This window comes from Amphiura filiformis, chromosome 2, assembly GCF_039555335.1.
Source record: "Amphiura filiformis chromosome 2, Afil_fr2py, whole genome shotgun sequence".
In the NCBI taxonomy this organism is placed as follows: Eukaryota; Metazoa; Echinodermata; class Ophiuroidea; order Amphilepidida; family Amphiuridae; genus Amphiura; species Amphiura filiformis.
In genome coordinates, this window is record NC_092629.1 from 31,043,910 (window position 1) to 31,070,018 (window position 26,109).

The following is a 26,109-nucleotide window of genomic DNA, read 5'->3' on the forward strand; positions in this document are numbered from 1 at the left end:
AAACTCTTGAAGATAGTTGCACCAGTAATTTGTCACCCCTTGCATATATTTGTAACCTGTCCATGTTCACATCCACCTTCCCAAGTGAATGGAAGAAAGCAAAGGTTACTACTATATTCAAGGGTGGTGACAAAAGTGATGTCAGCAACTTTAGGCCCATTTCAGTTCTTCCCTGTATTTGAAATATTTTGGAACGTGCTGTACATGACCAATTGTATAATTATCTCACATGTAACAATATTTTGAATCCATGTCAATCAGGTTTCAGGAAAAATCACAGTACTAACACTGCTTTTTTACAGTAAAGTTACAGGTTAAATTTTCTTAGATTTAAAGAAGGCATTTGACACGGTGAACCATGACCTTCTTATTTCTAAACTTATATCATATGGTATTAAAGGTAATGCAATTAATTGGTTTCGCTCGTATCTTAGTGGTAGATGTCAGGCAGTAAATATAAACTCTACCCTTTCAGATTTTAAGGAAATTGGTATCGGTGTCCCTCAAGGATCAATCTTGGGACCGTTATTTGTAAACTCTCTGCCTGAGCCTGTAAATTATAACTGTAAGTGTGTAATGTATGCTGATGATACAGCTCTTTTATTTAGTTCATCTGATCCCAATATTCTGCAAAATGATCTTAATGCTAACTTGAATAACATTGCTGATTGGTTCCAGGCTAACAATTTAACTCTAAACATAAAGAAAACTAAACTGATGTTATTTGGAACAAGACAAGCTCTTCGCAAGTTTAACAATGTTTCTCTTGTCTATGGAAATGAACAAATTGAAAGAGTGAAGAGTGAAAAAGTATAAATATTGAGGAGTTACCATTGATTCACATCTATCATGGAATGAACATGTAAATTATTTATCTTCTAACATATCTAAGCGTATAGGAGTTATTCGTAGAGTAAAGCAATACCTTCCATGGAAAACTGTCAAAATGCTTTCGCAAGCCCTTGTCTTTCCTCATTTTGACTACTGCAGTTCTGTTTGGTCCAATTTCAGTACATGTCACAAAAATGAGCTCCTTGGCAACGCCACTTTTACGGAATTCATGTATTCAAGTCACACATTTTAAGAATCTGGGCGCACCTTCATCTCCGTTGCAGCTAATGAATAGCTATTATAAGTAATACCCTCATAGAGTCCATTCAAGTGGGCTGTATAGCAAGCCCCGTACCACCAACCACCTTTGTACGTGTCGGCGCAGTTACTTCTACGACTACTATCATTATCTACATCGCGTGTTGAAAATGCGAGGGTGTCATGAGGAGTAAATACATCGCCCGCTGGGGAAAACAAGCATAAAGTAATAAACGTGACCAACCTCTTTTTCATTGTTGCTGGATCCTACAAGGTTGTATTCTTCTTCTTTTTTTTTACTGTTATTAAATCGGAATTATACAACGTGGTCTTACAAAGACACTCCGTCATGTTTTTGAGAACTTAAGCAAAAGTAATAACGTTACTATATTAACTATAACAGTGTTGCTGAATAATGTCATATGCGTCTGTTGTTATTATACAAGTACGTCTTGTTATTAAGTATCGAATATTTCTTCACGAAGTGCCAAGACAAGTTTGAAAGGGATCTACATAAACCACGCGGACTAAATATATATTGGAGTGTACTTTCCATGTACATTCCATAATGTAGTCACGGTTGTTTGATGGCATGTAAAACGGAGTCATTTTAAAGAAAAGTTGAACAATGATGGCGCTATTTATCTGAAATCTTGTTTGCATCTTTACAAGGGGTATACAATTGCATAATGTTATTAGAACATCAGCAAAAAGACTTTCAAACTTTCTAGTACGTAACAATTTTAAGAACAATATTTTTAGCGCCTTCCTTTTTCAGCTCTCGCGAATACCAATTACTTAAATTTAATAATAATAGAGCAATTTTACATAAAGTCCGATATATGTACCCAAACAAAGCTCAAATTCAGGCTCCCCTAAATCCGCCACATTATGAGCACTATAATGTAATTATCCTCCTCCTTCTTCTTCTTCTTCTTCTTCTTCTTCTTCTTCTTCTTCTTCTTCTTCTTCTTCTTCTTCTTCTTCTTCTTCTTCTTCTTCTTCTTCTTCTTCTTCTTCTTCTTCTTCTTCTTCTTCTTCTTCTTCTTCTTCTTCTTCTTCTTCTTCTTCTTCTTCTTCTTCTTCTTCTTCTTCTTCTTCTTCTTCTTCTTCTTTGTCTTCGTCTTTTGCTTACTCTTACCTCCTCCGCCAATATATGCTCCAAGCTTCAATTTGTAATCACCATACTCGTCACTGATGACAAATGACGCATACAACACGTACACCCACTCCAAGCCGTCATTTAAGTCTAACCTCAATTCGTATGTTTTGCCATTGTTAACTAGGGCATAGATGTTATCATTGCCAAGCCAATGTTCGACTGCAAGGTCACCAAATCCAGCCTTATAATCTGCCCAGTAACGATAAAAATCTTCTGAACCATCAACACGTCTCTGAAACACCTGATCTTAGATAAATAGAGATATACCATATATCACTGAATCAAGTGTATATAAAGTCTGCACAAAAAGTAACTCAGCTGTTATAAATACGCCTGTAGATTCAGAACTAATAATTGTTTTCACAATATTTCAACATAAAAAGAAGGATGATTTATTTACGCGCATTTTGATACCCCGTTTGTCCAATTTTGTGTTTTGAAAGAAAAATACCCCAACTTAAAAGTTGCAGTTATTTGTATTGATTTGAAGTAAGCGCGAAGATAATGGTGGGCTTTACGTGTTTACAGTGCTGGCATTATAACCCAACGCTCTGCAGGGTATTTTGTTCTATTGTTTCCGATTAGAGCGCTGACATATTGGAAAATGCAGTAAATCAAGATACATAAGCGTGTGCATTCAACGTCCAGTTTTCGAAATTGGGTGACTTGTGTTTGGCAGGTGTGAAATACATCTGACTGGGTGTTTTAATTACGTAACGTATAAAGGTTTTGGCATCATTGAATGGCTGCCTAGTGCTGTTATAATATGCTTAATTTCTATAATAATAATTATTTTCTTTATTCATCACTTTCTTTTCCTTTCTCTGCACTTATTCTTTCTTATTCCTACACTTTAGCAGTGGCGCGCGAAAAATGTTACCACAGGCCTATTGAAACTAAACTGTTGAAATATGGGACAAAAGTGGAATAAATTCTCCTGGCAAAATATTCGGAGGATTTATACGCCATCGCTCTCCGTCTCCCTCTCTCTCTCTCCTTCGCCCCATCTTCCTTTCTTTTTCTTTTTGTCTTCCTCCCCTCCCTACAATCACGATCACACATCCGCTTTTCATCCCTCGACTCCTCCTTCACTACCTCAATTGCCTCTACTGGCCTTTGGATATTCGTGATATTAAGAAACCCATTTAACTTCATTGAACAGGCCTATAACATACTATAGGCCTACTGCGAAGGAGTTAGTTATAGATAGTGACACAGATAGACCTATATACATAGCAGCTATGGCACGTTGTTACGGTAATCGATCAATAACTCTATTGAATTGATTTAAATGAGGCGCCTAAATAAAGATGGGTCGTAAATACTTGTACTTCGACGGTATAGTGTGATTTTGTGTGCTGGTGAACACTCAGTCACACCCTTGGGTTTAATCAGGACAATAGGTACCGCTCAGTCAAGTGGGCGCTTTCACATGACATTCTATTGACAGTAGCCTGCCTGGTAAAGCGTTAATACGCTGTCAGGTTAGTTACCGATTTAATGGCGGAACTCTTTTGTCTTGAACAAAAGGTACCTCTCGATGAATAGCTTGGCGGATTTTCAAATCGGCACAAAGTTACAATGCGTTATGTAATCTATTGCGCCTCCACGAATATGATACCTCCGTGTTATAACCATTGATCGCTGTAAACTGCAACTTTTAAATTCGGTTATTTTTCTGTAAAAGCACTACTGTGTTGTTAATATTGAACGACATTTCACGAATGTGGTATCAAAATGCGTGTAAATAAATTTTCCTTCTCGCTATGTTGAAATATTGTGAAAACAATTATTAGTACTGAATCTATACTATAGGCGTATTTATAACAGCTGAGTTACTTTTTGTGCAGACTTTATTTTTTGCTGATAATCTTGATTTGGAAGCTGGCATTGGTAGGTGGTTAGCCTAGGAATCACCAACGATCTCAAAATATTTTTGTGGTATTTCATATTTTAGACATAATATATTATTGAATTCATTATTCACTTAATATCAGTGACAAAAAGTTACAATAATACAGACATTAAGAATTGAATATTTTTTCGCAAAATTCCAAGACTGGTCTTGAAGGGGTCTGCATAAACCCCATGAAAAGAAAGGATTTAGGAAACGTATAGTTTGGCCAATCTAGGATACAAAGTTCAATGGGGGTCAGCATGGCTATCCGGGTTTCTTGCTACAGTATCACCGGGTGTGATGTAGCTGGTCCTGTCCGACACATCAATGGTATTGTTAAGCGAACAGTTTCTTTGCCTCACATGTTTAAAGTTTTAACAAAACTTGAAGAAGGTAATATATCATCCTTAAACGTGGAATTCTTGTGAAATCTTTTCGGAACTAAAAAACGCAAACGAAAGTCGATTGTCTGTCCTTTTATGGGATGTTTAGATTTTCTAGTTTGATTCTTGAAAATTGAGATTCCTGTTAGTACACCACCCATCGACAAGGAAAACGTTTACATCACCATGGGCAAGGTACCCACCATTTGATTTGGAGGAGGACTGGAAGTTGAGGTCAGGGCAAGTTTCTTTCGCTGGATATTTTTGCACTAGGAATTTTTCATGCATTATAGTATACACAGTTAGATGGGAAATGATTTTAGTGATAGTGGGGAAAGTTTTTTTATGCTCATGTAATTAGGGATTCTTTTTTTCAAAAACTTCCAGATCCTTGTGAATGATTTGTCAACAGGGTGATTTAAATTGAACTGTACCCAACTTTTTTAATGTATTTGTGGAGCTTGTACATAAGAAAATAAACTATCATAGAAAGTAATGGTATACCGTAGAAACCCGTCTACAAGGAATAGTAGCGACTGTGATGATAGTAAATTTCACGCTAGCGCCCTCCACAATAATGGAATTTGAGCAAATCATTTACCGACACAAGCAGGTAAACAATGTATTATTTTATCTTTATTTCGCATCTCACGAGCATAGCTCACTTGGCAAGGCATAAGACTTTGGTTCTTTAGATCGGAAGATGGTGAGTTCGAGCCTCATCACGGTCACACAAACTTTTATAAACAAAATATTGTTCAAACTTTTCATTTATATTTTCTTGCATTTTCTAAAGACTCCTTTCGTGATCCTTTTTTTTCATATTTAGTTTAATTTAGTTTAATTTATTCTATTGTTTTTCTTTGATTGTTTCTTTTCTTTGTCTTTTTTTCTTGTTTAATTTAATTTTTCTTTATTTTTCTTTGATTCATATAATATTGGCAGGATAAGGAGAGGAGGGAACTAAAGACCCATTCAGTGATTTGCTCATCCGGACGATCGTAAAAATCATCAAAATTCACCTTTGTCATTGTCACACACCGTCATCATCCCTATATCTTCGTGTTAAAAATTGCCGTGATAGTACGATGAATCCTCACGTTTTTCAACAACTACGCATAATGATTTTGTTCATGATAGGCTGTGCGACTTAGGCTAAGCATACAATTTGAGATTTTGAGAGCCTGCCACACTGTTTCTTTTTTTCTATGTTTTACGATTTTCGCATGATCAATATATGGCTGGCCGTAACCGCCACAACGTGGAGCTGCTACGCGTAGCTTACTTTTCGCTTCGCGGAGCTAAATTGACCAATCATGTTAGATCTTTTCATTACGCGGAGCCAGTGGATGCATCCTCGTCAGAGAGAAAACTCTTGCCAAAATTAATGTTTACTATGGGGATTTTAAATGAATCGATTGTAAATGAACCACGACCAGTTGTACAGGATCAATACCATTGTTTGATTAGTGTATAGTCAATGTTACCTTGCATGCATGTGTCATGTGTGTGGCGTGTTTGTTTGTTTGTTTGTCTACTGTGTCAGGCCAGGATCACTGACACCCACGGTACTGATACTCTCATACTATCACGGTGATCATATTGTTGAATGTTGTTGACTTTAAAATAATCATGATGCAGTCATGTCTACAGTAGAACTCACCACGACCTTTGAAGGACTTAAACCCTATTAAAAGCTATTAAACCAAGATAACACTCAATGAAAACAGCTCAACTATGTTACATCAGATCTTCTCTGGTTAAATACACACTGCACTTGTGTCTGTTTTACCTGTGCAATGAGCAATGAGCTGGTATTATAGTTTCAGTTGGGTGAACGATTATAAAGCGAACGCAAGGTAACACTACTGTGGGCTTTTGTTTACGAAATGAGACAATAGTCTGCTTATTGTTAACCAGCGTTCTTGAAAATGAGAAGCTTGATGACTTAACACGGTTTAGAAATAATTTCTTCATATTTTTTGGTGTTATCTGTCGTTTACATATCCTTCCTAAAACACTAAAGTACCAATATTTCCAAACACCTAAATTAGCTAAAATTTAGGACATGTTAAAAACTATATTTTCTAGAATTTCAGAGAATACTTTAAATATTGGCCGGTTATTTTTTACACAGTGACGTCAACTAGGCAATGGCCTATACTTCTAACATACACTATTTGTAGAGGTCACGCGTCAATGGTGAGCGCACTGAGTATTGTGTATAGGAAAACGGACAGTAACTACAGTATGTATGGCCTACTACTAGTATATAAAGTAAATCCGAACTGGTTTGCAGTTTGCTGAAGGTCGAATTCCGCAGGGACACCGTGCAAGTTATACAAATTAGCTCCCGGCGATACACTGCAGATCGCAGAACTGTGTGCATAGTTTACCACCACTCTGCCTAGCTATATAGTTATGTACAATACTGTATGAGTTTCTTATGAGTGCATGTCCATCTTATAATAAGTCAGTTCGTACTTTTCATAAATCATAACTTTCGTGACCGAGGATATCTTGCAACTACGTGACGCTCGTCTGGCAAATTCTTAATGAATAAATTCGCTTCACGTAATGAGTAAGTCGTACTTAATTAGTCAGTTTTACCTCCGAGTAATGAAAAACTCTAACTTGATCATGATTGGTCAATTTGGCTCCACGGAGCAAAAAGTCAGCTACGCGTAGCAGCTCCACGTTGTGGTGGTTGCGGCCTACTATATCAGTATCCCATATGATATTTCTATTGCAAGAAAATTTTATTTGTTGTCAGGTTTTATCTTAAATACACTAACTGGAAATTAAATACACTAATTAGTGAGGACCGGTATTTTGCTGTGGATATGTTTAACTGCAATTTGCGGGTAAAAATTTGAAATCCTGAGTAAAAATTGTGATCATTTTCAACTCTTTGAGAAAAAATTTATATAAAAGAATGCATGTAAAATCCAGCTGCAATACAATGTACATTATTGACACACTATCACTCTCTTTATCTACGGCAATAATAGAATATCGATTTCAATCGAATTGAACACATTGCTCAGTTTTGAGTTTGTAGTTGACTACTAAGCGACCTAAGCGATCGATTGCTAGCCAATCAGATAGAACTCCTTTTCTTGCGTTCGGTGAAATTCCAGTCGCCCGTCGCTCACCAACGGAGTATTAAATTTATATTTATCGTATAGGAAGTCGACAATGAGCGTGTTTATAGTGGGAGCAGATGTGCGGTACATTGCGGTACAATTTCTACCCGGTTAGAGAGTATCCGGATACTTGCCCACTATAAACACTAGCAGTATATGTATGTACGGTACATCGATATCCTTCTAAACCGAAGGATATTGTGGTGAGATATTCCCACTATAAACACACCAGTATAAATTGTGTGCTGTATTACCGGAAGTACCGCACAAGCTTACCAACTTCATGATGCGTAGGATGCCGCAGGACATGGGGAATGTAAATTCTCACCCCCAAAGAGTTATCAAAACAGCCCATGTTCAACGCCATGATCATATTGGTGAATGTAGCTCTGTTTTGATAACTCTTGCGGTATTAATCGTTCCGAATGCCCTGCGCGCATTCTCACGGGTCATTGAAGAATGTACGATAATGTTAGTTGGTATACCAATTATGTGCGGTGTGTCTTATAGTGGGAATATCTCGCCACAATAGGTATCGGTATGAGAAGGATTATCGATGTACGTACATACATATACTGCTAGTGTTTATAGTGGGCAAGTATCCGGATAATCTCTAACCGGGTAGAAATTGTACCGCAATGTACCGCACATCTGCTCCCACTATAAACACGCTCATAGATGTGGTAACATAGCCTGCTAGTGGTTCAGCAGAAAACCGTGTGACACATAATATACATTTGGCTACATTTTATTATACGATAAATACGAATTTATTAAACATGGTAACAAATATTCTCTAGCAGATCGGTTATGGAACTGGTAGGCATAGGCCTATTATAAATTCGGGATATTAAATATCTTCCTGAAGAGACAGATCTGCGCATGTGGTCAAAGACGATTCCTTACTAGCCACAGACCGTCCGCTGGAATAGTTGAACATGAACCATTCGCTATAATGGCTGTTGGTCGGACCTCTCATCTCTCCACATCGATTGTGACCTATAATCCCCGACATTGCCCTTATGAACTCACATCCTTCTTTTTTATTCCAATACGGCGGCGAAGTTAAGGAATAATTGGGTTTAATACCATAGCAATAGGGGGAAACAATTTTTGAATATACCGCGTTACACTGATACGTTCAGGCGGTACCTCTTCATTGAACCATATTATGCTGCACCTGTAAGATTAGTATCTTTGAAAAGACCAGTATTGTATTCAATCTATGATTGCAGACATACACAGTAACAGGTGATGAGTGTAACCTGCTTGTAGCGCAGCGCGATATGTTCAAAATTGTTTTCACCTATTGCTATGGTAATTAATCCGATTAATTACGTAACTTCACCAGCATATATAATGGCCGAATAAATTCTGACCATCACTTGGCTTGTTGGATTCGTCTATACTACAATTCGCTGTCGAAGTGACGTAATAATCGCAATAACTACCATCAAGCAGATTGCACTAATCACCCGCGTATGTCACCAAACATAGATTGAATACCACTCTTTTCATAAATACTAATCTTACATGGCGAGTGATTAGCATTTCTTTGACAACTATGGTTCAATGCATAGGTGCCACGTGAACGATGAAGTGCAGGGCTATATATTCGAAATTGTATTCATCAATTGCTATGGTAGTTAATCCGATTAATTACGTCACATCGACAGCGAATAGCCTATGAGTATGGGTTCAAGTGGAACAAAAAGTAGTGTATGTCCATTGCTAGCTATGGTAATTAATCATGTTAGTGTTTACATCACTACTTCGGTAGAGAAGTGTGCCTTCTCTACCAACGCCTGTGATATAACAGGTGCAAGCGAAACAAAATTGAATGACCAGAATAGTTTCCTTTGTCAGATGAATTGATTGAAGTTTTTGAAGACACTCTATTCTTGATGGGACAATAGATTCAAATATGGAATAATTATTATTCCTCATCTATTTTTTTTTAATGAAAAAACTGCAATTGTGGCAACAGAACAATATTTATTTTGATTTCATCACAAGTCTTTCATTCTGGCGAGGGGTAGAAGATGCATATATTAAGTTCGTACAAAGGACCAAGAGTATTAACTAAATTGAACACCCCTGCAGTAAGTTGGAACAGGTTCTTGTATACAACATTAAAATGCTTAGATTAGATTTGCTTCATATATTTTCCAGCACGATGAAAGTGTTCTTGTGCGGGCTTCTTGCGGTCGGAATGCGTCATTATGGCAACAGCGGGCTAGTCGTAGGGGAAGGTACAACCCCCACGATGAGAACGCAGTTGCCATTGTCGACCGTTCTGGCCGCAAGAAAGCTAATCTAAAAGAGACGCGGCCACGGTGGTGGCCGGTCTTTTTGATGACATACTTATACACATAAGTAGAAACAAAATCGTGCTTAAGCCAAAAACGCACCCTACCTACCATTCCTCAAGAATTGGGATGGCACAAAGGTGCAACATAGGTTTTATTGCAAAGACGAGGACAGACAAGTAGTTACAACACATCTGTCTAACCGTGGGTTTCGCTATTATTTTATTTTACTAGTTTCTATAAGACCACAAAATTACTAAAAAAAACTATAAAAAAAAACTAAAAAAAAAACCAAAAAAAACACCAAAAAAAAACCACCTAAAATTAAAAGTAGAAAGGTAGATTTGAAGAAAGATAAAAAGAACATGTCAAAAGTTAAAAATTAAACGAGAATGAAAAAACGGAACCGGTGCCCGGACCATGCTCTCTTCAGTTCCAAAGTCTGACGCTCTATCAATTGAGCTATACGATCCTGATATACGAAACAGTCGTTATTATGTCAATACAATTGATTGGTGTTACAACATACTTAGATGGAATGCATAGCCACCCAGTGCCAGTATATATTTGCTCAAACTCCAAATACAAAAAGCAACCAATTTTATTGAGGGCGTTTCTTAGGTATATCCTTGTAGACGGGGTTTTACGGTATGTCCTGCAACTGAAATTTTGCATGCAGTTATCGCATTTTGAAGTTATCATCCCATTTTTAGACCAACACACAGAGCTAAGTTTATCTGAATTCTCTAAATGCCCCAGTAACCAAATGCAGCTAACATGATTATACATGTACTGCACAAAAACCAAGACAAATGGGGTTTTTCACATTTTTAAATCAATAATACTGATGTACAATGTCAGGTTTGCTAAAATTATTGTATCATATCGAGAAAGTACAAATTTAACAAAGTTCTCACGACTTTCAGGTTGGTGGCCATTACTGTATCATAATATGTAATAGAACAAACGACCCATTGATTTGAAATATTAATTCAAATAGAAATGGTACTGGTGCAATATCCATTACCTATAATGTAAAGAACTTTTTCACCAATATTATTACAAAACATAGCTTAAAACATTATTTGTCAACAAAGGCAAGGGACTCGTCTAACGATATGCTTGAACGAGCCGCTACACTGTTCAATGGCTTTCTTGTACCATATGAAATGTGGTGGACGATTTAAAATGCACGTGCCAGCAAACTACGATGCGTACGCACACTGCAGGGCAAAGAACAATGGTCATAATTCGCCCGCATACTGCCGGACAATGACGTCACATGTAATGTGGTCTATACAGCTTGCAATAAGAAAATTGTTAAATGTGGGTAAGCATTTTATTTTACTTTATTTATTTATCAATTCGTATTATTTTCATAAAAATCGGTTGAACTGAAACTGTTTGAGTATCAGTTGAGTGAGCACACAAATCTGTAGAATAGATAGTGTGAATAAAATACTCAGCTGTGTGCCACATCGTTTTTGATGTGTTTCTTAAGAATATACTTTTCTTCTAAACTATCGGAGGTAAAGCCATGATTTTTCACCAATAATAGGATACATACAAGCCCATTACGATGTCAATGTTTTTTAAATTTTAAATCACCCTGTATATTTATATTTATTGTTTGATGATGAAATTATGCCATTTTAGAGATGTCGTATTAATGTATACATACAATGATGACATTAAAAGTATGTGAATTGATTAACAAAGTATAAAACAAGCAAGAATATTAACATTACTCACAGTCCAGCCTCCCCCATCTTGATCCATGTCACACCATACTTGCATACTTGTTGCTATAGAATTACCGCTTATAATGGGATAGATCCAATAAATACCACTCGTGTTTCTTCCATATGTGGTTAAGATCTCATAACAGTCTTGAGGTTCTGGGAAAGATAAAGGTGTGTCATTTGTTTCTAAAGGGTAGTCCCGACAGTTCTTAGCTGTACTCAAATTTTACTTTGAAATCAGATATCGCAAAGTTATTCTTATGTTAATTATAGCTTTAGAAACATCACCTGCAGTATTAAACTTTGAGCACATTGCCACTGTAATTATTCAAACGCTAGTGGTGTTTTGACGTCATTTATACCCAATTGGGCTAACAAAGTTGCTTGCTGATGACAATTATACACATATACAGCACAGAAATCGATCTCTATTCCTCTCTTTCGTTTATACGGTTGTAATAACAGCGCTAGCGACAGTTTACATACATGTTTAAAAATCGACCCCAGCCCACCCGGAATAATGTTGATTGGAGTCATATCGTCAGTTTTGCCCAAACCAGAGGATGAATTAAGGAAGCCCCATCATGCACTGCAAACGTGTTATCACTAGAGTTTCAACTACCACTTTACTTTTCAAATCCCATTGAATTCTGTGCAAAAGATGTTGTTTAAGAATTGTGCGTGTGTCATTATTACTTGGTCGATTTCAGAACAAAAGTGATGTATGCATAAAGGATAAATAAGTACCATAAAATGTGAAATCGACTAGCATTTAAATGCGTTTTTATTGTAAAGATATCAGTCCAAATTCAAATTTAACCATGCCCGTCAATGCAATGTGCGAGCAGTGGTGTCATAATCACTCACACAGTTGTGCTAACCGCAAGTCAACACAGTGGCGTGGTGGGAAGTGCTTAAATCATCCGCTGGGCCAAAACATTGCTTTATGTAATTGGGATGAATGTGGCTTAAACTACTTGCACAACATTTTAGAAAGTAAGAATACGAGAATGATGGGGAAAACAAAAAGCACGTTAAAGATATGTGTCCCAACACATGATACACTGATAGGCTCCAACCCATTATTTCCAATGTACAAAAAAGTATGAACCATGTCAATCAATGCTTACCAATTTCACAGTTAAGTCCTTGAAGTCCTACATATCCTGACGGACACAGACATGTGTACATATCGACTCCATCGATACACGTACCTCCATTAAGGCAAGGGCTGCTGGCACACTCATCATCATCTTAAAATATTAAATATACGTTTTAGTTAAGAGCGTGATATTCATCCTACATGTATAATGGTGGTGATAAATGTCTGAAAGTGTATTTCAGTTTGCCCCCTATTTAGGACATAGGAGCTTATTTTATTCTCAAAGAACCGATATCAACACTCAATCCCTCCACCGATGTCACGGTCACGAAAATCCTAAATATGACCCTACTAAGTATTTTATGAATATTAATCGTCATTCTTTGTACCTACTGGAACCTCCACGTGGCTTGAAACTTCAAATTACAGAACCAGTGCTTTGACACGTTAACATGACGAAAAGTAAAATCGACTTGCCGAAGATTTATATTGCTTACTAATTCCAGAAGTGAGTGAAAATGTCAATTTGTATCCGTGTTTACAATAATTGTGTGTATTGTGTGTATAGCCTCGAAGGAGTGGCTTTCTGCAACCTGCAGTGTTCACTTTTTTACCCGGGTTTTTACTACAGTGAGATCTGTGCAAAAACATTGGGCTAAACGCACTCCCAAACGCCCAGCGTAATTTCATTCATAACACCAGAGACAAAGAACTCACGAATAACTAATCATAAATCATTTTAGAAAGTTATGAATAATTCATGAAAACGACTATATCGAAATTTGATTGGTTACAGGAAAAAAAACAAAACAAAAAAACAACAACAACAAAACAAAACAAAAAAATCTTGTTAAACATCGTCCCCTCTCATTGACTCACACGCTGAATGGAATGTTATCGGGTTGGATTGAAGGAGTCTAGATTATAATTAGGAAATGTAGATGAAAAAGGACAGCCAGGGAAAGCGGTTAGTAGTATCGTTGTTTCAATATACACCACATCTGTGGTGGTATAGTATACAAATATTACCAGTCTATGAGTGTGATGGTCGAAATATAATTACGAGGTGAAAGATGGATTGTTCCATTCCACAATACATCTTTTACCGAGTGATTATATTTCGACCATTACACGAATTTAAGACTTAAGTTAACTTAAGTTAATATTTGCTTTATATCACTCATACATAAATTATGTTGCTCAAAAATACTATTTAAGATAGGAAATAAAATACATAAAACAACGTAATTATGTTATAACAGCATGATTTATTACTCGGAGTTTCACGCCTAAAACGGCGATCATCAGATAAATAGCTGAACACTGAACTGTAACTCCAAAACAAAACAAATACATTCACAGCGTTGAAAGCGTACGCGTCTTCACTAGAAGAGCATGACAGCTCGCGCATGTTTAAAAACGAATGACACAGTATATACGCACGCATGTTTAGCGAAAAACGCGATGGGCGCAGCAACTACGCATGCAATGAAGTGCGTAATTGTTTCTTTTCATACACGCACGCAATTTTGAAATGCGAAAAACAAATGTACGCATGTTTAGCGAAAAACGCAATAGGCGCAGCATATACGCATGTAATGAAGTGCGCAAATTATAGGAAATACATACATGTGACATACTTAATATTTTCGTGTTCACCCCATAACTAAATCGGCGAAGTATATCAACTCAGGGATGTGCACCGCAGCACCTCTTCAATTTTTTTTTTTCTGTGTGGTGGTAGATATTGATGAAAAGTAAAATCCTGAAAATTTGAGCTTCATACTCCATTTCCTTTTCCCGTGGCATCAATTTGAAATTTGGGGGTCAGCGTAAAATATGTCTACTCCAAGCGAAGACGATTTTGAATTTTCCATAAATGTATAAATGAACCCTTTAAAACTTTGGAAAAGTATGAATCCTGGGGTACTGTTTTGGCATCAAGAATTCAAATCTGCTATCAGAAAACTTGTCCAAGAACTCCTTTACTTTAAAAGATATAGGGCCCTCAAAATGCAACTTCGTTTTCAGGACCAACTTTGGGGGGGGCCAGAACTCCAAAAGTAAATGTATTTTATGCGTCAATTTTTTTGATAAGTCAGAGCCCTTTGGTAGGACATTACTCTTAAAAATATTGAGCATATTAGAATACATTTAGCTGAGTTATTACCCCCCAAAGTTGGAAAACTGGACGAAGTTACATTTTGAGGGCCCTATATCTGAAAACCAAAGGAGACAATTTTCTGATATCAATTCAGGTATTTACAAAAATGTTCTTGGATAACTTTTCACAGATATTAAAGGGTTCCTTTTACATTTATGGCTCCAAACATCGTAAGGTTTGCGTTGCGACACAGAGTTGTACGCTGATTTTTAAATTTGCAAATTGATGCCACGGGAAAACGAAATGGAGTATGAAGCTCAAATTTTCAGGATTTACTTTCTCATCAATATACCACCACACAGAAAAAGAAAAAATGAAGAGGTGCTGCGGTGCACATCCCTGGAGTTGACATGGAATGGGCCGAGTATGAGTCAGCGCGCACGGCTTGGCGCAGCACTATGATGGTAGAAACTATCACACGGAGAAGCTGATGATAAAAATGATAAATGGCTATCAACCAATGAACTGTCTAGAATTTATGTATGAGTGATATAATTCCATCTATTGGTTGGATAATTCAGGTTCTTCTTGTAGGTTCGGATATTAGCAGAGTCACGAATGTGGGAAGACAAGACATTCAATAAAACAGGGGCAATGATGGAAACTACTCTGTCACCAGCCAACTTGTGGGATTTCGGAATGGAAAGGCAAGTGGCAGCAGTAGAGAGCAATGAATACCCAGAATGATGGGCATGAATGATGGAGGACAGGTATTCATGTGTAGATTAACCCAGAACCTAATAAAATGGACGAGAGTGCGAAATTGGAGACGTTTAGCAACTGGAAGCCAGTGCAGACGATGAAGCAAAGGAAAAGTATGAGTGTATTTTGGCTCTCCGAAGATGAGTCTGGTGCACTTGTTCTGGAGTTGCTGCAGTCGAGTGAGGCTTTTCTGAGAGATGCCATTAAGGTGGAGCAGTAATCAATCTTGGACAGGACAAGAGTCCTATCTGCATTAGTACACGCATCAAATCTGAGGAACCGCCTTATCTTCCACATATTGCCAATCACCATTTCAAAGTTTTACACAAGTGCGCGACATAACTGGATATCTTCATGCCATGGTCAAAAATAACCTCTAAATTATTTATGGATGAAGATACGGAGATCTCCAGCTCAAATAAAGGGTAAGATGTTTTAAATTAATGTAGTGATAATCAGAAGAGGTAGTGAAAAACTCAGTCTTGGTCATATTGAGCTTAAGCTTGTTACTGGTGAGTTATGCTTGTAGCTAAACGGATGCAGATTGAATGTTTGAACACGGCACATGCAGGACAGCAGGATTGAAGGTGATAATCAGCTGGACATCATTGGCATAGAGGTGATATTGGAGGCCATGACTACGAATAAAGTTACCAATGGCATGAATTTAATAGGTGAGCAATACATGTATCGGGCCAATGTCCCTTGGGGACACCATAAGGTAGACGACCTTATCAGAATAGCATCCCTTTACAAAGACCTGACTACTGCAATTATCGAGGTTGGACTGAAACACTCTATGGGCATGACCAATTATGCCCAGTCCTTGGCTCAACCACTGTTGTCATCAAGCTTCATCAATGGCTCTGAGAATAGTAGTATGAACAACCAGGAGTGCAGTCTCGGTGTGAGACGCTGACTGCAAAGCCCGGTCCCCGCACTCCGTGCATCCGCGGGTATTCATGCTCGTCGAAAATTTCGCGAAATAAGGGGTGTTTTCAGATGAAGAAACGCGATTTGCGAAACACACAAAAGGGGTGTTTTTAAACCACGTGTTCGCGAAATTAAAAAAAATGGGTATTTTCATCAGCAGCCTACGCGTTTTTGCCAGAAAAGGGCGTATTAGAAATATCGTTCGTGTTTTAGCGAAAATAGGGATATTTTCGAAGGGCAAATAATTCGCGAAATCGCTAAAAAAAGGGGTGATTTTCCCCTAAAAACTTCGCGAAATGAGATGCAAAAGGGGTGTTTTTAAAGTTCACCGACAAGCATGAATACCCGCGGATGCACGGAGTGCGGGGACCGGGCTGCAAAGGCTCAACCAGTTTATCGCACTCGATTTACTTGGTGGCCTGAACTAGGAACACCGTTGTCAGCACAGGCTTGATGATAGCCCTACGCAGCGCAGCAGTAAAGCAGCAAAGGAATGAGGTATTGACGATCTTGGTAAGCTCGGGATGGGGTTTAGGTCACATGACTAGGGGGAGGGGTCAATGCGTTATTATAATAGAAAATGGTGAATTTTATGACAAAAGGTATTTTGACTCAGGTGACACATATTTAAAATGAATAGACTTTCGACAAGATAGACAAACCTGAGCATGTTACCCCATCTCCACTGTAACCAGCATTACATGTACATGTGAAGGAACCAACGGTATTGGTGCACGCAGCATTTGCGTCACAGCTGTCAGTATCCAAATTACATTCATCAATATCTGCACACAAACATCATGAAATAAGATATTGTGTGGCAATGATCTATTAAAAGTATATTTTCTGAAGAGACGGTAATTTTTCATTACTCGATATAAAACAAACGATTCGAAAAATGTTAAAGTTTAAGAAACAAAATCAGTAATGCGTGTTTATATTACTGTTGATATTATACGATTAATGCGTTAAAATATTCAGTATCCCATGCGATATGCAAGGTTGTTTCTATTTTGAAAGTATTTATTAAAGTGTCAAGCGATAAGTTCGCGTAAAATCTGGCAGCCAAACTATTTTTGTTAATGCCATATTGTAACATTTGTTAAAACGGACGCCCTTAATAGTAGTCAAAATTCTATTTTTTACACGATTATCATGATATAACTAACATATCCATATCCCCTTCAAAAATCAAGACTCTAGGTGCTGTAATTTTGTCAAATCCGAAATTTTGTTTTAAAACGCAGGAACCGTCGTTTAATTATTACGATGAAAATATTAGTCGAACGCGTACGCGATGTTCATAACAGTACGTACGTGTATGGCAAGTGGGACAATCATACGCACATCAAAGGATCGTACCGTAGTATAACCGACAGAGTGACACGCATTGGTGATATCAGCGCTGGTAATCAATTCCAAATGTCTTTTTTTTTTTCTCCGTTGTTCGGCTCAGAATTAAAAGGGGATATATCTGACAGTAAAAGCTAACATTTTATGGAAAAGGAATACTAATCTATTTTATGGAAATGTTACAATATGGCTTTAATTCGGGTATGCTGAATATAAATATTTTGTCTGTCAAGCGGTATTTGAACCCCATGGCCCTAAAATGGTCCCTCAAAACTCCTACAGAGCTATACAGGAGGTAAATTTTAAACATGCTCCAAATTCACTAAAAACATATTAAATGTGACCCGTTCTGACAAAACCATGTCGCGTTTTTGACATTTCAAAATTTGATTTTTTTTAATGGGAATGTCATCTTTAAAAACTCAAGAACATGCCTGGCGACTTGTTCCGGGTGTTGTTGGAACTGGTCACAATTTGTCTGGGTCTAAGGATCACAAAAAATTATATATGTGCGAATACGACAAAATAGTTACCAAATTATGAGGCGCAGATAGTGCAAACTATTCCTTTTCTGAAACCTCTAAGCTAGACGAACATTGAAGCTTTGACTTTTGGCCCATGTATAACCAGAAATCGACCTTAGACATTTTGTGTCGTACGCGCACAAATATTTAATGTCTGGGATTCGTGGGCCAGGCGAATAATGTTACTCTATCTCCATTGCAGCCATCATCACATGCACACGAGTGCTTGCATATGGCGCTGAGTAAATGGGAAAGTATTGCAATTCGTCACCATCATTTTTTTTTATATTAATTTCTATTACTTGCCATTTCCACATCGATCTCCGTAGTAACCATCCATGCATGTACAGATATATTCTCCAAATCTGTTGTGACAGGCTCCTCCATGTTTACATGGACTAGAAGTACACTCATTTATTCCTAGAAATGAATGCAAGTATCGAATTCGGTTTTCTATGTTATTCTTTTTAATCTATATACGGAGAAACAGAAATGAAAGCATATTTTTTACGAACGAGGAAAGGATATAGATTATGCTTACCACAATATTCGGATCTGTCTAATAACATGTCAAGTGATTCATTATTCCAATTTGTCCAATTGGTTAATGCTGTAGGGTCATCTAGATACCACAGTTGTATATCTTCTTCAAATTCATCTATCATGTCTGTGTCAGCACATAAATAAACAGACAAATGTCTAGGCGCTATCACTCTTTGACATAAACATCTCTCGTTATACGGCAGTGACCACCTCAAAGCGCCACCTTGGGCTGGGTCTGGTCGTTGCCTCAGCACACACACATGGCAGTTAACTAGACATAATGCTGAATAAACAAAATTGTGGTTAAACATAACGAGATAAATTTACCGTTATCGGGTTCATAATGTGAAACCAATAAATCATTACGTACCATGTGATTGATGTCGTGGGACGGTGCGTTGTTTACTTCGTTTTTTACCCTTGCCACTTCGTGAGTACCAGCAGGCCCGTACGCAGGGGGGTGCGGGGGCCTGAGTACGGGTTTTAGTACCAGACTCGAACTCTGAATATTAAGATAAAGCATCTGACTCGTATTCCAATGGTATGGCTACATGGTGGTATGTAATACTAGTATTTCAAATTTAATTTAGCCTAATAATACGAGTTATTCATTGCATGACAATAAGTAGTTTGAAAATTTCCTTGCTATAATTATGTTACTCATTTGTATGATGTTTTAATCCCATTGTACAAGTGTCTACCCTGGTAAAATGCAAACAAGGTCTAAGATAAATTGCGCCATCAGTGTTCAACTTTTCTAAAAAAATGTATACAGTTCTATACGCCATCAAACAACTGTTAGTATACAATTGTGTCCAAACTGAAAGCATAGAGTGTTATTATAATTATCTAAACGTTCTAGTGCATTAGCATTGAAATGCATCGGATAGGCAGGCTACCAAATTGAACTCGCGGCATAAATTATTTGGTTAGCAAAATTATTCAAGAAGATTGTTTGATATCCTGGAATATTTGTTCGAAAATTGGTGTTTGAAAAATTATACCTAAATTTTTCAAACTTATTCGTTGCATTTCTGCATGTATACTGAACACAAAATAATGTTTGGGCACACACGATGATGCGTAGATGATGGGTTGGGCGTAAGACCAGGAACCGAGTAATGAAGGGACTGGAAAAAGCTTATTGATGGTTATTGTTATAAGATTGTTATAAGACTTTCTCCGACATGACACAAATTAGCAATTTTATCAACTTATGTATCAAATTATTATTATTTATCAATTAGCTTATTACTCATTTATTTCCATGCCAACGTATATGAAAATTAATGTATCAATGATTCAAATTAAATATTTAAATTTAATTAAACAAAGGATCCGTCTTCAACACGGCGAGTGATCATGGTGATTAACTTTCGCTTTTGATTGGACCACTGGCTTCCAGCGCTTTAAAATAAAGACGGCACATAAATAACGCAGTGCTATAAAAATTATAGCGCAGTAATAGATTGCGTTCACAATATTTTAACATAAAGGGAGGATGTTTATTTATGCGTATTTTGATACCCCATTTGTCCAATATTGTTTAATATTAACAACACAGTAGTGTTTTAACGAAACATATCTGAATTTAATAGTTGCCGCTATTTGTATTGAGTTGAAGTCAGCGCGAAAATAAATGGAGGGTTTTACGTGCCTCAATGCTTGCGTAATAACCATCATTGATCGCTGTAAACCGTAACTTTTAAATTCGGGTATTTTTCTTTAAAAGCACTAGTGTGTTGCTAATATTGAACGACATTTGACAAAATGGGGTATCAAAATACGCGTAAATAAATCATCCTTTATTTTCTATATAGAAATATTGTGGAAACAATTATGAGATATGAAGTTATAGGCGTATTTATAACAGCTGCGTTTCTTTTTGTGTAGACTTTATGACGATGTATACCTATGCCTATTATTTCAATGCTTCCCATTTCTACATTATTTTAGTTGCTAAGCAGCGGGTAAACCTCCTTTGATAAAATATTTTGAATAATGCAACTCATTTGATAAATTACGTACATTTGTTTTCTTCAAAAACTATTTTTAACATTTCAAAAACACACCAATAACATAAACTTAATTACATGCCCTTAAAGGTATGGGGTATGAACGTTTGGACAGTATTTATTGTGGGAGCACATCAGACATATCGAATTGCATTCTGAATACGAAGAATGTCCTTCTGATATCAAATAATTTAGATTTTTTGAAATTCGCAATGTAATACACATTTTTTGGCAAATGATTAAAAATTGATATTTTTGATATTTAACAGTACTCGAAGTAAACTTTATAAATCTGATGATATGTACTTAAGGGCTGGGGTATGAACGTTTGACAGTATTTATTAGGGTATTTATATCAGACATATCGAATTGCATTCTGAATACGAAGAATGTTATTCTGATATCAAATAATTTTGATTTTTGAAATTCGCAATTTAATACACATTTTATGGCAAATCATTAAAATTGATTTTTTGATATTTAACAGTACTTGAAGTAAACTTTATAAATCATCTTAAAGTGTATGTAGCTGGGATGAAAAGCCGACGATCAATTGAAAATTTTGACCTTTCTTATTGAAGATATGGATTTTTTTTAAAAAAAAAAAAAAAAAAATTAGGTCTTTTGGGAAAAAAATCCATATCTTCAATATGAAATGTCACAATTTTCAATTGATGGGGTATGAACCTCCTGCTACATACACTTTAAGAATATGTCATTAGATTTATATAATTTACTTCGAGGACTGTTATATATCAAAAATTTGAAAAATATCAAATTTTTATAATTTGTCATAAAATTTGTATTATATTGTGATTTTCAAAAATTAAATTATTTGATATCAGAAAGACATGCTTTTATTCAAATGCAATTCGAAATCTGATATGTTCACAAAAAAAATGTCGAAACGCAATAAACGCTCATTTTAGATCCCTTAAAGTGTATGTAGGTGGGATAAAAAGTCGACGATCAATTGAAAATTTTGACCTTTCGTTTTGAAGATATGATTTTTTTCCCCAAAACACCAAAAAAGAAATTAGGTCTTTTTGGACTGTTATATATCAAAAATGTGAAAAATATCAAATTTTAATAATTTGTCATAAAATTTGTATTATATCGTGAATTTCACAAAATTAACATTCGTATTCGTATTCAGAATGCAATTCGATATGTCTGATGTGCTCTCATGTCCAACAAAAAAATACTGTCGAAACGCTCAAAACGCTCATTTCAGATCCCTTAACTATCGCGAGCCTATAAATTATGTACAAAGCATGTTCATGGATAACGCAAACGGAGGACCCCGTGGGTTGTAGTAGTTTATCGCAGTGGCGTAACCAATGTGAGGGGGGAGGTGGTCCCCAAATATGATGTACCGTCGGTACATAACCGTGGACGGTACACGACAGTCCCTGGGAGAAAATAATTAGAGGTCAACAAAATTGTGGAAACGGTTCTTTTACTTTTGAGTAAATAATAAAGATTTGACACTTTTGCATATAGCTATCAACAGCATTATGAAATCATTTAATAATACACACATCTAATGTTGCTCAGAAGGTAATTTTAAAATTATGCTCAGCAACGGAAGAGTAAAACCAAAAATTATACTCAAACAAAATATTAAAGACAATCTGAAAACTATAAGTGCGTATTATTTGAAGTAGAATAGTTTCATTTTGTGAAATATCACTGAGATATTGAAACGGTAAGAAACATTTAGCACTTTAACACTCACCCGATAAGGCCACCAGTAAGGTGGTACAGCTATGTAGTCTCATCGCGAATCTTTCCTTTAAAGTCAATAGTTACCTTCTTTTGTTGGTGCCCAGAACGATAATTAAAATGCCTTTTTGTTTGCGGCTCGGAAACATTTGTGGTGTGAGGTCATCAGATCATCACACCACATCGCTTCAGTCTAGGGTTTTCACAAACATTAATTGGACACGGATACTTTGCGCGTGCGCATGATGTAGTCGTAAGGTATGGTTTATTATAAGTAAATTCAAAATATATGCTTCATGCAAAATTTGAATTTTTGTTTTATTTTCACACAAATGATAGCTGTAAGGTTTTCTTTCAATTTATAACCAAAATGTTAAAGGGTCATAATGAGTAAATGAAACAAAAACCACCTAAAGGTATGTGTTTTTTTTAAACCCACCTTTGGGGATGAAGGTTGGAGAAATCCTTCTAAATTTAGACTATGCATGATGAACCATCTTTCATGAAAGTGATAATTGAATACATGAATACAAAAGCCACCTAAGTCCATGCGAAGTTATTTGGAGAGAAAAACCCGTGTATCATTTTAATTCCTTCAGTTAGACTTAACTGGTCAATTACGTGCAAATGAGTGGATTAACCTGTATTAGGTATGACGATTAGCATTTCAGGGACTTCGTGGGGTTCATTTTAAATTTTGGACTTAGGTGGTTTTTTGAATCATATACAAAGACAACAATGTTAGAATGAGATTACCACTAGTAAGATAATACAAAATAAAGCACACAGGTATGTATAATGTTGATAAGCATTCTGCCATGTAATATAAACCACACACTTTCCTTTATTAAACCCACTTTTGTTCAAAAGTCATTCTCTAGCAATGAATGTGTTACAAGTGGACTTTTATACATACTGGATTTCAATCAATGTGTTACAAGACTCAAATCATGGAATTGGGTGATTCTTTCATACATGCTATTTTTCACATGCCCAATAGACACAGAGAATGAATTTGAGTTGTTCTTTCATGCATATGACAGGCCTATGTATAGCAACAATTTCCCATGCTTAACTCAATTTGGCCAAAGTATGGACTTAGGTGGCTTTTGTATTCATATATTCAATTCTTGGATCACGTATCCCAGTGTTTCTAGATTTGGGCATTTTTGCATGGAATCGACACCATGTATTTCTAGCTGAAAACGTATAATGAGAAAAGCTTGTGATATTGTATATCAAAAAGCAGTATTGCCAGGAAATGCCGCATTCTAATAAAATCACACCTTTACTGATACACACACAGTGCAAGCGGCATGATAAAGCGTCACGCCGCTTAGCGCGCGGCAAGCTGCAGAAAGTATGAAACCATAATAATCATAACCTTTATAGGATCCCCTGATGTAACACATTTTGCATTTTCTTTGATTTTGTTTATAAAAGTGAATTCAATTATGTCCAAAATTAAAGTATAGAGTGTTATTATAATTATTTAAACGTTCAAGTGCGTTAGACAGTGAAATGCATCGGATAGGCAGGCTACCACATTGAACTCGCGCCATCAATTATTTGGTTAGCAAAATTATTCAGGAAGATTGCTTGATATCCTGGAATATTTGTTCGAAAATTGGTATTTGAAAAATTATACCTAAATTTGTAAAACTTATTCGGTGAATTGCTGCATGTATACTGAACACAAAATAATGTTTGGGCACACACGTCGTCATCGCCAGGTCAATAATTAGATTTGTACAGATGGAAACGAAGCAATAGAAATTCGTCCTGTAGCGAATCACGTGGAAATCCTAACGCACCACCATATGCACTAGTTTATAACATGAAGAGCAAGATTACAAATGAACTGAATTAATAAAAAATAAAATTCACCTAGATAGGGATGTTTTCCCATTCCGTTGTAACAGAGTCTTATGCACAAATCAATTGTAGTCCCGGCCCCCCAGGGGCCGGGGATAGCGGGGACCTACCCGGGGATGTAATTTTGGAAACTGTTACAAACATGTATAGTCCCGGCTTAGTCCCCGCAGGGCGGGGCACTATTTCTGTGTACATCCCGGGGTGCATCCCCGGCCAAGTCCCCGCCCCCTAGCCCCGGGCACCATGTTCGAAGTCCCCGCATACTCCCGGCCCTAAGGGGCCGGGACAGGCTCTCAATCTCGTGATTGCGTCAAGCAAGAACATCATCAACTTGCCGATGGCCATAGTTCTTCGCATCGCATATATTGCGTCTATCGTTTGATGATCAACATATTTTTAACACTACTTAAATTGTCTGTATAGAAATGATAGAACCAGCGCTCAAAAGACGGATACATGAGGGTTTCCGCCAAACTATTTACTATTCGAGTGCATAGAAATTTCACCATATCGGCACTAGTTTAATATCGTGAACAGTCATCATTGATTTGGCAATTGGCATGTGGCCTCAAAAACCGAAATGCAGTTCTGTATCTATAGAAGTGACAGCCACAGACCACACTTGTTTACATTCATGCAAAAGATTATGATTAGAAAAGACCGGCCCTTCTTACAGGGGCGTAGCCAGCTTTCTTGGTCAGGAGGGGCAAATTAAAAATTTTGGGCACAGACGAAAAAATTGCAGTTGGATCATACAATACATATACCGGTTTTGTTTTTTAGAGAGGCTTTTATGGGACGATATGCGTGTATTATAGCAAAATTTGTGTAATTTACACTATTTTCGCCCATGATCGGGATGAAAAGGGCTTTATTATGACAATATGCGCAAAAAATTGTTATTGTACACTATTTTGGCCCATAATCGGGGTGAATTTTGGTTGAAAAGAGGCTCCTGAATTGTCCCTTTTCTGGCTCATTGCCCCTCTTCTTTTCCTTTGCCCTCCAGATTTTTTCTTTCATTTTTTGTCAGAGGGGCACTTTTTTTCTTTCGTTTTTTGTCAGGGGGCACTCTGTCCCCCTTGCCACCCTACTGGCTACGCTACTGCCAACTTAGGTATAATCGGCAACATGTTGCAACATTTCTGCTATTTATTCCTATCTATAGGGCTAATGATCTACATTGTATGGTGAATGGTGGTGTATTTTCCGTTCGTTGGTATATATGTCAATGTGTAATTATAATCTCAAATCATAGAATATATTCCGTGATTTTTGGTCTGTGATAAAACCTATTGCTTGACTAGCAGTTGAATATATGTGTTGAAAGAAAAAGGTAATCTCTTGTCAGGGGATTGAGCTTCCAGTAAGGGTGTTGAAAGTAAAAAAAACCGGACAAACAATCGATTTTTCTTGTGTTAGAAACTTTAAAGAAAATAATGAGC

At 36.8% G+C, this 26,109-nt stretch overlaps 1 protein-coding gene across 1 annotated transcript; it reads right to left on the bottom strand.

Annotated features, from left to right (window-relative positions):
- Positions 1-827: 827 nt before the first annotated feature.
- LOC140139827 (ficolin-2-like) lies at positions 828-22,845 on the bottom strand. Its single transcript, XM_072161571.1, has 7 exons — positions 22,803-22,845; positions 19,048-19,332; positions 17,292-17,414; positions 12,859-12,981; positions 11,739-11,884; positions 2,231-2,492; positions 828-1,295 (listed from the first exon to the last, which is right to left on the bottom strand). The coding sequence occupies exons 1-7, from the start codon at positions 22,843-22,845 to the stop codon at positions 1,081-1,083; spliced, it is 1,197 nt and encodes a 398-aa protein (XP_072017672.1). The 3' UTR covers positions 828-1,080.
- Between the last annotated feature and the right edge of the window lie 3,264 nt (positions 22,846-26,109).